General features: G+C 39.3%; 1 protein-coding gene and 1 long non-coding RNA gene across 4 annotated transcripts in view; one reads left to right on the plus strand and one right to left on the minus strand.

The window, feature by feature from the left end:
- ANO4 (anoctamin 4) overlaps positions 1–14,736 on the plus strand; it is a 263,559-nt gene that overhangs the window by 227,783 nt on the left and 21,040 nt on the right. For both annotated transcript variants that reach the window (XM_031462956.2, XM_031462957.2), the window contains 2 exons: positions 7,698–7,850; positions 8,960–9,107. In XM_031462956.2, coding sequence (XP_031318816.1) covers positions 7,698–7,850; positions 8,960–9,107 — 301 coding nt within the window. The remainder of the gene's footprint in view (positions 1–7,697; positions 7,851–8,959; positions 9,108–14,736) is intronic.
- The window catches only part of LOC135322534 (uncharacterized), a 117,231-nt gene that overhangs the window by 59,853 nt on the left and 42,642 nt on the right, over positions 1–14,736 (minus strand). For both annotated transcript variants that reach the window (XR_010383183.1, XR_010383182.1), the window contains exon 2: positions 11,236–11,444. This is a non-coding gene — a long non-coding RNA (uncharacterized LOC135322534). The remainder of the gene's footprint in view (positions 1–11,235; positions 11,445–14,736) is intronic.

Here is a 14,736-nt window from a genome sequence, read left to right on the forward strand (position 1 = left end):
CTTCATAGTGTCTTTGTGTGGATTTAACGAGTTAATACATGGAAAGGGCTTAGACCAATGCCTGGCTCATAGTATGTACTTGATATCATGCTATCCATGTCATTATTATTGTTTTTCTATTCTTCTTATCTTCCAGGGGAGAAAAGCTTAATGAAATCCCTTAGCAGATATACTGAGTGTGGATAGGTTTTCTTTTTTTTCTAATTATGTTTTAAGCTCTGTAACATTGGGGTGGAAGCAGGGGTAGGGAAGGGTAAGATGTATTACTTCTGAAAGAAGCAGTTCTTTCTGGGCAAATCTGAAAATTAAAGAAGTAGTAGAATGGATGCTTAATGTTTCTTAGATCACTCAAGTCCTGTGTATCTTCTGATGTTTTTAGAGTTTCAATTATAGAACGGCAGAAAAATATAACTTGGAGAAGAAATCAATTTGGGCATTAATAATAAAACTTAATAAAGGGAATTCATTAAGAGGACTAACCACTTGGAGGTCTCTTAATGGACTCTTCTCCCATAAAAAAGGAAATGAACAATAATGTTGGTAGATACAGTGCTTTAACAGAAGCTTTTATGTGGTCAGGACTAGTAGTGCTCCAAATACTACAGTATCTTTGCAGCAAGAAGCAAATCCCAGAAGCATCACAAGCAGACTAGTGAATCCTAACAGCTTACTTCTGTTCTTGTTGGGTTTTTAAAATTTTCTTAATGACTTTTCTGCTCTGTTCTATGTTTTAAAATATAGTTATTGAAGTAGAATATATAGTGAGAAAAGTACATAAATCAAGTGTACAGATCAATGAATTTTCACAAATTTTTATACACAAATGTAACCAATCTATGTAGGTGAGGGGTTGGCAAACTACTGCCCTCAGGCAAAAGCCAGTCCACGGACTGGCTTTGTAAATAATGTTCTATTGGGCCCATTCCCAGCACCGCCTGTTTATTTATATATTATCTGTAGTTGCCTTTGCTCTGCAACAGCAGAGCTGGGTGGTTGTGACGAGGACTGTATGGCCTGCAAAGCCTGAAATATACAGCCGGCTCTTTACAGAAAAAGTTTGTCATCCTGTGAGTTATATCAAGAAATAGGATATTTTCAGTATCAAAGAAGGCTCCCTCGTCCCCTCTCCCAGTTATAACCCCTCCCTAGCCGCCGTCCTGACTTCTAACACCGTTGATTAATTTTGCCTTTTTAAATCTCTGTATAAATGGAATTGAACCTGACATTTTCTTTTGTAACTGGCTTCTTTCATTCAGTATCGTATTTCTAAGATTCTTCCATGTTGCTACAGGTTAACAGAATTTCATTTTCATTTCTGTAGAGTATTTCTAGAATGTGTACCTGAAGCAAAATCATGAAATAGGCGAGTCTGTCTCTGATACCCACCCCCATCTTTCCTTTAGTCACATGTGGCTTTCTTGATTTCCACTTCAGATACTTTCCCTCTTTCTCTCCTCCCCGCACCAATCCCTCCTCCCTCTTCCATATCATGAATGTACTTCTGAGCACTGCTAAGGATTAATGCCCTAGATGGTTGCGTTTTAATGAGAATCAAAACCTCTGTTGAGCTTGAGTCAAAAAGAGGCAAATTTACCTGTGGAAGCACAGGCATCAGTGTGCCACTGGGTGAACTATTTTGTGAGTTTGCAGATCTAGACTCCTGGAAACAGGGATTCACCACCATTCATCTAGCCATTCTCCTGGTGATAGACACCGGAGTTGTTTCTAGGTTTGGGTTCTCACATTGCTATGAACCGTTTTGTGCATGTGTTCTGGTTAACATCTGTACATATTTCTGGAGTTGGTATGTATTTAGGAGTGGAGTTTCCAGTGGAGTGGCCATCATGATGTACGCATTTGTGGATCATCAGTAGACACCTGCAGACAGTTTACAAAACTCCCACTAGCAGTATAAAAGCTTCAGTTGTTTCACAGACTCACTAAAACTTGTTACTGTCAGTCTTTTTAAACTTTGGCCGTGCTGGTTCATATGTAGGAGTGTGTGGTTTTAATTTGGAATAACCTGGCAACTAACAATGCTGAGGACCTTTTCTTATGCTTCTGGTCATTTGGGTATCCTCTTTTGTGAGTTCCCATTCAAGCCATAACTGTGTTTTGTTTCTTTGTTTTTAGTGATTTACAGAAGTTACATATTCTGGATATGAGTCATTATCAGGTAGACCTGAGATTTCTTTCATAGGAAGGTTATTAATTATAGGTTTAATTTATCTAATAGATACGACTATTCAGATTTTCTGCATCTTCAAGTGACCATTTCAATAGTCTGTTTTAGTTGTGTTTTTCAGTAAACTTGTCTATTTCATCCAACTTTTCAAATTTAGTGGGAGAAAATTGTTTATAATATCCTGTTCTAACTTTTAATGTTTGTAAGATCTCTTCCTTTTCATTTATAATTTCATAGCTTGTACTTTTCTCTTTTTTTTTCTTTAACAATCTGGCTAGAGGTCTATTAATCTTTTCATTCACTACTTCTTCTATTGCCTGCCTTATTTTCCCTTCTTTTTCAAAAATCTTCAGGTGGAAACTTAAATCATTGATTTTCAACTTTTCGTTTTCTAACTTAGGCATTTAGAGCTGTAATTCTCTCAGTGAATAATGCTTTATAGCTGCTGTATCCTATAAGTTTTGATATGTTATATTTTCATTATCAAGGCATTTTCTAATTACCATTTTAGTTTGTTTTCTGCCTTTATTTTTAGAAATGTGTTGTTTACTATCAAGCCATTTGGAGACTTTCTGGTTATCCCTCTGACATTGATTTCTAAGTTAATCCCACTGTGGTCAAAAGATATCTCTGTGTTTCAGTCATTTTATATATGTCGAGATTCACTTTATGCCCCTACATATTGTCTGTTTTGGTAAGTGCTTCAAGTATATTCTGCAATTGTTGAATATAATATTCTATGTTGTGTCAATTAGGCAAGGCTGTTTAATTCTGTTGTTCAAATCTTATATGTTCTTAATTAAACTTTGTCTGTTTCATCGAGTAGTTACTAAGAAAAGGGTGTTAAAATTCCCAGGTATGATTGTGGACTTATTCTCCTTCTAGTTCTGTCAACCTTTTCTTTGTGTATTTTGAAGTTGTGTTGTTAAGTGCAAACAGTTTAGGATTATTCTAGTTTACTGTTGAGTTGAAATTTTTACCTTTATTGAAAGCCCTTCTTTATCTCTAATTATGTAATATTTTGAAGGTGTGATGGGCAGGAGGCTAAGGAACTAACTGTAAAGCCTCCCACGGTCAGAACTGAGCCTCTGGTGGTCTTTCAGGGCTGAGATAAAGACCCACCGTGTTCTCAGTCACAGCCAAAGAGGTGGGCTGAGCTTTAAGAAAACTGTACCCCAGCACCAGCCAGACTTAACTCATGACCGGATTGAAGTAGTCATCTTCTTTAGCTGCGTAAGAGCAGCATGAGGAAACTTTTCTGGTAGAAAAGAATATCTCTAAGAGCAGAGATCAATAAACTTGTCCTTAAAGGGCTAGATAGTAAATAATTTAGGCTTTGGGGCCCAAGAGACAAGACTGAGGATATATTTTCAATGGTTGTACAAGTATTTATATAACTACTTAAAATATAAAAACCATTCTTCAGCTCACAGGTAGGTGAAAAAAGAAAAGAAGCAGATAGGTGGCCAAATTTGGCCTTCAGGCTGTATTTTGCTGACCCTTGATCTAGAGTCTACATGTCTAGCTTACAGTAAAAATTACCAGGTGTACAGCCTATCAAAGGAAACAAAGTAAACATAAATTCTTAACTGGGGAAAGTATTTGCTACTTCAAGTGTGAAAGCAAAAATGCATATGGTCAAACACTGAAAAATCAAGGAAATAGGGTGTTACAAAAAGAAAATGATAATTCAACAACCCAATTCAAAGGCATAAAATATTATGATCTAACTGATAAAGAATTCAAAATAGCTGTTATGAAGAAATTCATTGATCTACAAGAAAACACAGAAAGGCAATTCATTGAACTCAGGAATAAAATTAATGAACAGAAGGAGTTCTTTACCAAAGAGAACCAAACAATTTCTGGAGCTGAAGAACTCAATAAATAAAATGAAGAATGCAGCAGAGAGCATAGGTAACAGGACAGACCACCTGGAAGAAAGAATAAATGACTTGGAGGATAGGAATTTAGACATAATTCAGTCAGAAGAAGACAGAACTTAGATGCTTAAAAAGTGAAGAAACCCTATGAAGGCTATCAGATTCAATCAGAAAGACAAAGCTAAGAATAATTGGTGTACCAGAAGAGAGGAAGAAGTGGGCAGAGAGTTCATTTTAAAAAAGACTGAGAACTTCCCAAGCCTGGGGAAAACATGGGACATACAAGTCTACAAAGCTACAAGAACACCCTACTATCTCAATGCAAAAAGACCTTCTCCAAGACACTTTATAATGAAACTGTCACATATTATAATGAATCTTAAAGACAGCCAGGGGAAAAAAAAAAAAGTAACCTACAAAGGAATCCCCATTAGGCTGTCAGTGGATTTCTCAGCAGAAATCCTGCAGTCCAGGAGAGAGTAGAATAATTTATTCTAAGTGCTGGAAGATAAAAATTGCCAGCCGAGAATACATTATCTGGCAAAGTTATCCTTCAATCTGAAGGAGAAATTAAGGCTTTCCCAGATAAACAAAACCTGAGAGAATTCCCCCTCGCTAGACCTACTTTGCAAAAAATGCTGAAGGAAATCCTTCAAGCTGAAATGAAAAGATGCTAATCATATCATATAAAAATACACAACTCTGATAAAAGTGAAACATAAACAGTCAAAACTACCAGAAAAGATGAATATAGATGCAAAAATTCTCAAAATACTAGCAGACCAAATCCAAGAATGCACTAAAACATTTGTACACTACAACGAAGTGGGGTTTATCCCTGAGGTGCAAAACTGGTTCAACGTTAAGTTTAAAAATATATCACATTAACAGAATGAAGTATGAAAATTATATGATTATCTCAGTAAATCCAGGAAAAGCATTTGCAAAGTTCAGCATCCTTTCATGATAAAAATCCTTGACAGATTGGGTACAGTACAAACATACCTCAACATAATAAAGTTCACATAAAGCAAACTCCCAGTTAACATTATACTCAATGGAGAAAATTGAAAACTTTTCTTCTAAGATCAGGACCAAGACAAGGATGCCCACTCTCAACACTCTAATTCAATATAGTACTGGCATCCCAGCTAGAGTAAGTAAGACAAAGAAATAAAAGGCATCCAAATCAGAAAGGAAGAAGTAAAACTGTCACTCTTTGCAGATGATATGATTTTGTATACAAAAATCCCAAAGACTCAACCAAAAAACTGTTGGAACTAATCAAAATGCAGGATACAAAATCAACATAAAGAAATCAGTTGCATTTCTATACACTAACAATGAAATATCTGAAAAAGAAACTAAAATACCCCATTAACAATAGCATCAAAAACAATAAAATACCTAGGGAGTAAATTTAAGCAAGGAAGTGAAACATCTGTGCAACAAAAACTACAAGACTTTACTAAAAGAAACTGAAGAAGACACAAACAAATGGAAAAATATCTCGTGTTCATGGATTGGAAGAATACTGTTAAAACATCTGTACTACCCAAATTCATCTATAGATTCAATATAATCTCCATCACAATGGCATTCTTCACAGAAATAGAACAATCCTAAAATATACAGGACCACAAAGACCCCAAGTAGACAAAGTAATCCTGAGGAGAAAGAACAAAGCTGGAAGTATAACACTTCCTGATTTCAAGCTATACTACAAAGCTAGAGTAATAGAAAAACAGTATGGTCCTGGCATAAAATTAGACACATAGACCATTGGAACAGAACACAGAGCCCAGAAGTACTGCCTCCCCCTCCCTGCTGCATATGCAGTCAACTATTTTTTAACAAGACAGCCAAGAATACCCAGTGGGGAAAGGCTAGTTTCTTCAACAAATGGCGCTGAAAAAAACTGGAAAAAAAAGGTGCAGAAAAATGAAATTGGACCACCCCTATCTTACACCACTTAACAAAAATTAACTCGAAATGGATCAAAGACTTGAATGTAAAACCTGATACTATACAGGCAAAGAGCCATAAAATCAGGACAAAGTAAGTTCTATGATGGTAAGCAGAGTTTTGGGAGCTACAGAGGAAGCATTAATTAACTACAATTATAGAAGACTCCAGAAGAGGGCACATCTGAGCTTACCCTTGAAAGGAGAATAGAATTTTACTAGAGTATGAACAGAAACACTAAGTATATGACATAACTCCATAAAACTCGAAATGTAATGTGACCAGAGTAGAGGATTGTTTGGGAAACCTCTCTGGGGCATGAGGTATGTTTGGACATGAGGCTTGGAAGGCCCTTGAATGTTAGTCTTCAGGCAATGAGAACCTACTGAAACATTTTCAGTAAGAAGGTGATGAGTGATAGGCTTTAACCCACAAACACTGACAGCAAAGTCTGAGGCAGAGAAGCCAGTTAGAAAATCAGAGTCTGATTTGTGGAGAGGGGAGAGGATGGGGAAATAAGAGGCATTTTTGAAGGGTAATTAAATGTTGGGACTTGGAAGCTAATGGTTCTCAAGGCGGAGCTAGTTAACACCTGGTTTCTATGCACGATAGCTCCAAGGGGAGGTAAGGAAGAGGCATGTGAAAGGAGGAGCAAGTTTAAGGGTGACACTGAGACATTGGTTTGGAAAGTGCTGCTTCTGTAGCGTAACAGCAGACAACCAGAAATTCCCTGAGAAGAGTCAGGGTTAAAAAGAAAGAACTGAGAATCCTCATCAGAGAGATAATGAAGTCATGAGAGTGGATGGACTCCCCCAAGGAAAGAGGGAAGTCAGGATTAAAATGGAACCAAGGGAAACACTGAGGGCAATGCCTATGTGTATTGGTGGTGAAGAGCCACTTAGCATAGGCACTGAGTATGAATGTGACCAAGATGGGGACATCCTGGAGGGGGCAGTATCACAGAGGTCAGGTAAATGAACTTGGACTCTGGAACCATGTCATCCATGTTAGAACTGCTTCTTAATTATGTGTGTTGGACAAGGTGTTTGACTTCTTTGTGCCTGTTTCCTCACCTAAAAAATAAGGATAATAATAGTACCCACATAATAGGGTTGTTGTGAAAACTGAGTTAAAATACATGAAGTAATTAGAATAGTGCCTGTTACACAGAAAGTGGTGTATGTGTTAGTCATTGTTTTGTTACTTTCTAGAATAAGGCCTTATACCAGTATGGACCTGAATAGTTAGTCTTTGAGTGGCAATCCAATAATAACATGATGTGGTTGTACAAACTGTTGCAGCTTTGGCCAGCAAGAGCTCCTTCCCATTTGTCCTGAGTCCTCTTGATGTGTCCCCGTCATTTTTCAAGCACTTCCTAACTTTCTGGCACCACAACATATTTCAGGCTAATCTTCTTTTCCCTGCCATAGCTCTGGAATCAAACATTTCTCCAAGGAGCCCTGCTTCCCTTTATGAGAGGATGCCACTGCCTCCAGGCTCAGGGAGTACCTCATTTTCAAATGTCCTGGCCATCTTTCAGGAAGATATGTTCCCTGTGCTTTTGAGGAAAAATATGGGTGAAAACACACTCAGATTATTATCCTTTTGAAAATAGTAATGGAAAACTGACCCTCTTTGTTCTTTTTCCTTTTTTTGTTCTTTAGTTCTTCAGTTTGGATTCACAACTATCTTTGTGGCAGCTTTTCCCCTAGCACCACTTCTGGCCTTACTGAATAATATAATTGAAATTCGACTCGACGCTTACAAATTTGTCACACAGTGGAGGCGACCTTTGGCTTCAAGGGCCAAAGACATAGGTAAGTTGGACTTGGGGGTGTTTTAAAGATATAACAGCTACCAATTTAAGATTTTTACTTATGGTTCCCATATTAGATGACTCAGCTAAACCTTACAAAAGAATGATTGTTAGCTTTTAATAGTATTAGAGGAGGGGAATATAGCTCAAGTGGTAGAGTGCATGCTTAGCATACACAAGGTCCTGGGTTCAATCCCTAGCACCTCCTCTAAAAATAAATAAATAAACCTAATTACCCCCTCTCCCCCAAAAATAATAATATTAGATAAGAAGTAAAGCTGCCTATTTGGAAATTTATAATCTCCAGCGCTGGAGAATTTGCACTCAAGTAGATTATTTCTATTCTAAGACTTTGGAATCTAAAAACTTGATTTCCTATAAATCATTTCCTTTTTAAAGTAGACCTTCCATTTGCTTAACTTTGTTTTGCTCTTTCCTAAATGTTTCCTGAGTTGCATGAACCATGACTCAGTTTTTCTAAAGGCAGAGATGGCCTTTGGTTTTTGACTAGAGATGCTGTGTTGAATCAGGTGCAGCCTTTCAAGAGCTGCCTGAGATCAGAGACTGTCTTTTATTCATTTCTGTGTCCAGTGCTTAGAATAGAGCAGGCAGGTGCTCAGTCAATGTGTGTGGAAGCAACTTGAGTGTGGACAGACTTGGCTCACAGTGGTCTTTTAACCTTTGTATGAAACAAACATACATTCAGTGAGCATCCACCCTGGCAGTCAGTGCATCAGGAACTGGGCCCATAAAGATGAACTGGAGGGACCCTGTACGTGCCCCTAAGTTGCTCCCAGCCCTGTGGAGACTTGACGTTGTGTGTGCCAATCTTATCATGTGGTGTTTTGGTGCCTTACTACTGACCAGAATTCTCTACCTATGTCTGAACCTGATCAAGTTTTTAAATCAGCATTGGCACTTCCACACAAACCCCTTCAATGCCAAGGTGTTTGCAAATACAAATTCTTACTACTGGTTGCAAGCGTCAGTGTTTGGGAAGATGAAAGGACCCATGGAAAGGACTATTGAAAATTACTTAACCCAGTTGTTTTCTTACTTATTATCTCTCCTGTTGTGTCTGGAATTAATTCAGCACTTCTCTTTGAATAGGAATTTGGTATGGAATTCTTGAAGGCATTGGAATTCTCTCTGTTATCACAAACGCGTTTGTCATAGCCATCACATCTGACTTTATCCCTCGCCTGGTGTACGCTTATAAGTACGGACCTTGTGCGGGCCAAGGAGAAGCTGGGCAAAAGTAAGTCTGCCATAAAACCATCATGGAATCTCCCCATTTCCTAGCCATTGTGTGGTGCTGGACACTCAGACAGAAGCCTTCCCCGGAGTACAGGGGACACAAGCCCAGGACAAGAAGGCCTGTAGTGGGGGAGGTGGAACTATGATTTAATAAGACTTTCGGCCAAAGAAAACACATCCTGATCTCCTTAAGTGGGGGTGGGGGGGCAGTCATACAAGTTTTAGCTGGAATCCACTGTGAGAACAGCAGTTAATGTGTGTAGCAAAAAAAAGTGGTCCATGATCTAGTACAGAGTTATGCCATTTTTATGAATTTGTAAGAGGACAGTTATAATCTGATTTCCTCCTGTGTCATTATATGTAGACTCTGCAAATTTTGCATGGAAAGTGGGCACCCATGTGCCAGGTACCCACAAGGTACTCAACAAATATTTGTAGGCTAAGTAACTGAATGATTCTTTCCCAGCTATTGGCTCGACCGGTGTCTATAGTACCACAGGCAAACTGGGTGAACTTAGTTCCATGAGAGCTCAATTCTGCAGCATCACCTCAATGATTCACAAAGCCACGGCTCTGTATTTCCGGTCAGATAAAGCCTAGGGAAAAATTGTAACATGTCCCCTAGCTTTCATTTCTACACCCTTAGAAAAAAAGATAAGAAGTCCTAACATACTTTAATTGGGGGAGATGGGGAAACCCTATTTGACTAATGTCAAAATAATCTAATTGTGGGATGTAAATGTCTTTAGGTCAAAGTGGAATGGCTGTTGGGAACATAAGGTCTTTTCAGTGCCCCGGAAACCATCTCACTTGGGCTACTGCATATTCAGACCACCAGCCCTGCCACCTGGTCAACTAATCTGAGCCAAAATAATTCATCCTCTAGAGCCACTGTAGTTCAATGAGCTCCTAAGGAGTAAAGTGCCACCAAATCAAGTCAGCTGAATTCATGCACCCCTAGCCTAGGTCCAGTTTCATTATTAATCCCACATAAATGCTCTGAAGCATGGATGACTGAATGTGATAAGGCTTACAATCCAGCTATTTGAGGAGGCTCCTATAAAATTCTTGACTACACTCACCATCGGGCCATTACACACTAATGATCTGGCAACTTTAAGCAAGCGCACCAGCCCCTTTTAAGAGAGAGTTGGAGACTTGGACTCTGCCTGCTTTTCTAATTGTCACTGTCGTTAACATTCTCTGTTTGACTCAACCTAAAAAAGCTTAACTTTGTTCAATATTGTTTTGTATTTGATTCTCAAAACAACACTGGGAGTGGGGCATGCATTATTACCCTCACTTTGAAGAGCAGAAAGAGATTAAGAGAAGTTAAATCCAGGATCACAAGACAGAGTAACTGTGGGAGGCTGTGCGAAGCTAGGTCCTAGGCTCTTCTGGGGCTCTCCACCCTGCACTCACAGCCCGGGGGCTACTACCAATCACTGGTTATCCAGCTCCCCTCACAGTCAACTCCCTGGGGTTTAAATCCCAATAGTTAATTCAGTTCTTCCCCGACTTCAAATATGGTGAAACCTGTCTTGTTCTGGAGGGAACCGAAAAAATAAAGTGGGAACATTTATGTGCTTTTGATAATAAATTAAACCTTTAGAATTTTGACAGCCTGTTAGATTTAAGACAGTATTTATGGTTATTAGAATTTATCTAAATAGCCTCCCTAATTCAGTTTTATTGGGCTCTCTGGGCCTTTTTTTTAAACAACCTTTCTCTTAAAAGCCTTCTGCCACTTTTGCTATTTATAGATCTTATTTTTTATCTTCTAATCCATTGGTCGTTCTCTTGTTTCCAAATAGTTATATTTCTGTATGTTTCTTCATGAATCTTATTTTCTGCCCCGCCAGCTACTCTATTATCCTTTTCAGGTTTTTTTCTTTTTCCAATTTAGAAATGCTTTAGAGATGACTGAACTCATAGAGGAGCGGCGTTGTCAGATTTTAGATGACCTAGGCTTCTGGAGTAGTGTGTGCAGTCATAGTCAAATCCCACTTATGATTTACTCTAGCTGTGGAAACGGCGTATTTCAATTTAAATTGACCTGAAATCAGAAGTACTGCAACCAAACCAACCACCTTTCTCCAAAACTCCAGGCTACCTCCATGCCTCCGTACCTTTCACCTTCGCCTTGCTTCTCCGTTGATGAGAATTTCACTCCTCCATGCTGGGTTGTTCAGTTCGGGTCACGTGCCCCTTGTCCCTGTGACAGCACGCTCCAGTTACTCCTGGCTGTGCATTCCAGCTAATCTCTTCTCACACAGATGCTCAGTAAACAAGTCTTCAGTGGCACAGTGGGGAAGACATTCTCATTTTTCAGCCAGATCTGTACATGAAAGGAATACTGTGGTTTGAGACAATGGTCTCCATACAATGGATACACAAGGATTTTTCGAATGTTTTCATCTTTGCTCTTAAGACATTCTGTTTTCCAGTTGCCCATGATCAGATTGTTCATTGTTTGCAAAACGAAGTCACTTCCTCTTTCAGGGTCTCCTCCCAGGAGCCCTTTAGAAAAAAGCTTAGAGAACTAAGATCACCTCTGGGCAGACATCAGGACAGAAATTGTGAAGTAAAGTTAAAGATGTGTATTGTAACATTTTCCTGACAATCGGAGTTAAAATTTTCATCAGCAAACAAAAAGCACAAATAACCAGTTTGATCCCAGACCCTCAGGAATGCAATGAAGGAATTGCTACTTTGTTAGACATGGATTAGAGCTTGGGAACATCCTCCAAGGACACATGCAGGCCTTAGAATTACTGTGAGGAATATACCTCATTTAGTGATATAAATTAAGCTGTTTTTCCTGTTGAAATAGTGATATCATAAAAAGTTAGAGACTTGATCAAGATCACAGTGCTCAAATTTTCACAGCATGAACCACAAATATCTTAATGAACTATAAATATTTACATAAACTGTAAAACAATTAAATAGATCAACACCATAACCAGTTGCAAAGTTGTATTTAAGATAAAGCTGATGATACAGAGGTCTAATCTTCCTTTTTCATATCTGACATTTTCATTGCATCAAGTCAGAAGTTCGCCTTCTTCTTATCTCATTAGCCTAATTTATTACCTATAAGTAAGTTTATAAATTAATATATAAAGTCATTTACTATCTATTAAAGTCTGACTTTAAATGCACAAATCAGATCTTAATTTCCTCTTGCCTTTTCACCCTGTCAGTCCTACCCCCATGCTATTTGAATCACAATGACTAAAACCTGAAAAGCAAAATTTGCAGCAAAATTCAAAGACACTGCAGTGATTTTGGTCTGGAATCTGCAAACTCAAAAATCCACTTCTGCTTCTGTTCTTCTCCGTGAAACAGATAGAATCATCACCAGTTCATCCTTTTCCCCCAAAGTACAGGGTGGGAAGCAACAAGGAATCAATGGTTTTAAAACCAGAATTCTTGATTTAAATGAACGTGGTCTTCTCAGGAGTTATGTGGAAGAGGTATGCATTCTAATTCAAACAACGCTAACCCTTCCATAAGACATTTTCTGAATCTCCTTTCTTGAAAATGCCTTCAGAGGCCACCTGCCAGCCCCTTAAGAAAACTGACATCGTTATTTTATATTCACAGGAAATCCTTCATTTGAGACTTTCCCCCTCATTCCTCTCACTTCTCCCTAATCATCAGGGTAGCCTCATCTTTCCTCTGTCACTTGGAGCTGGTGGTGTGTCACAGGGAGGGTGCACAGACCTCCTGCCAGCAAACCGAGTGACAGACACAGAATCTGCTGCCTGCGGTCTTTATGCTGTAACAGCAGGCCACCGAGCCGATCCATGGGTGCTGTTATACAACAGCGCATGGGAAACCTCATCCCCCTGAACTGATGATGGTCTTAGCTATTTGATGTTGGCAAGCTAAGATTCTCCCACAGTGAAAAGAGTTAGAGAAGCGCCTAGACAGTTCAGTATTAGCAGTTCCCCTTCTTCCCCGGTTATGAAAATGTTATGGAAAGAGGACTTACACAGCTGACAACTAGATATTTGGGGAGGGGGAGAGGATGGTAATTAGGTTTATTCATTTTTTAATATTTTTAGTGGAGCTACTAGGGATTGACCCCAGGACTCGTGCATGCTAAGCAAATACTCTACCACTGAGCTATCCCGTCCATCTTGTCATAACTATGTATGTACGTAGTAGCTCCGTGTGGAATGCTTTGCACCCAGAAGGAGTACACACCCACTAAAACCAGTTTCAACCTGAATTTATGATTGACATCACATGAACATGCTTAATAAATAGATCAATGGTGTATCCTCTTTATTTTGAGGATAAGGTGTTTAGCCCATGAGACAGGTATTTCATTCAAATTCAGGTTCTCAATTGAGTTTTTTAAACTGAGCAGCCATTAGACAGCAGCTTTAATCTCGGTAAAGCTCAGGGCTGCTTTGTGAGAGAAGAGTGTAGGAGCAGTCATGAATATTCCATTTCCCTGCGGAGCCTGTTTTTTTTTTTGCCAGTTTCCAGAGCTCCTTTCTCCTTTCTCTTTCAAGTCTCAGCTCCTGAGAAGCCCCTGCTATAGACTGTATTTCACAGAACTGGCCCCTCTCTGTGACAGCTAACCCTCATCAAGGCCCTGACTTGTGCTCATGGCATGTTCTAGGCAGTTTGCAGATGAGGGGGAAATCATTTCAAATTACTCTTCAAGGAGTGATGGGGAGGCCTGCCAGTGGGAGTAGGGCATGTCACGCACTCACACCGACCCTTTGTTTCACCCATGAGTGACTTGACAAATGGGTCCTTTCTGCTTGGTTCATTTCTTTTAAGGCCACAATAAAACCAGTAAATTGTCTTGAGCAAGACAACACACAGAATCAGAGCTATGTTTGTGTCCTCATTTGGGTCTGGTGTTCAGCAACTTGATGATCACACAGTACATGTTAATGAGGAGAGTTTGAAGGCCTTGATTTATTCGCTCAATTGATAATTACTTATTGACCTCCTGCTAGGTGCATGACATAAATGAGTGATAGCCACTCCTTTATTAAGATCTTGCTGTAGCCTAAGCATTATATCACACTTGCTTTACACGTGTGACCCTATGAGGTGGGTGCTTTCGTTGCTTAAAGGAGTTGCATAATTTGCCAAGATTACATGGCTAGGAAGCAGCAGAGCTACAATCTGACCCCAAAGCCCAAGTTTTTTGTACAGTAACATGCTGACCCTCAGCACAGAATGAGAGCCATGTCCTCAAGAGGTGTGCAACCCCGGGAGCTTCAGGCCATAGTTTTACTCCTGATCCATTCTCAAGACCTCGATAGAATCTCTGGCACTTGAATTTTCCTCTCATCAAATCAATTGAGTTCAGTATTTACTGTCTTCCTACACTGCTTGAGAGTGTCCTAGGATACAAAAATATCTGACACCTCTTCTGATCCAAAAAAGCCACTACAGTGCAAAGGAGAAGACATGCGGCCAACTCCGGTGTAAGCTATGTGGCAACTGTGAATTAAGTACAGGGCACCACAGAGAGACAGGGAAAGCATGGACTTGGATAGCGATGTCCGCCTGACGATTCTGCACAGAAAGGATGAGAACAAAAGAAATGATTTGGTCCTCATTGAACATACGCAGGATGTTTCAGTACACTGTGA

Source organism: Camelus dromedarius, chromosome 11 (genome assembly GCF_036321535.1).
Source record: "Camelus dromedarius isolate mCamDro1 chromosome 11, mCamDro1.pat, whole genome shotgun sequence".
Taxonomy (NCBI): Eukaryota; Metazoa; Chordata; class Mammalia; order Artiodactyla; family Camelidae; genus Camelus; species Camelus dromedarius.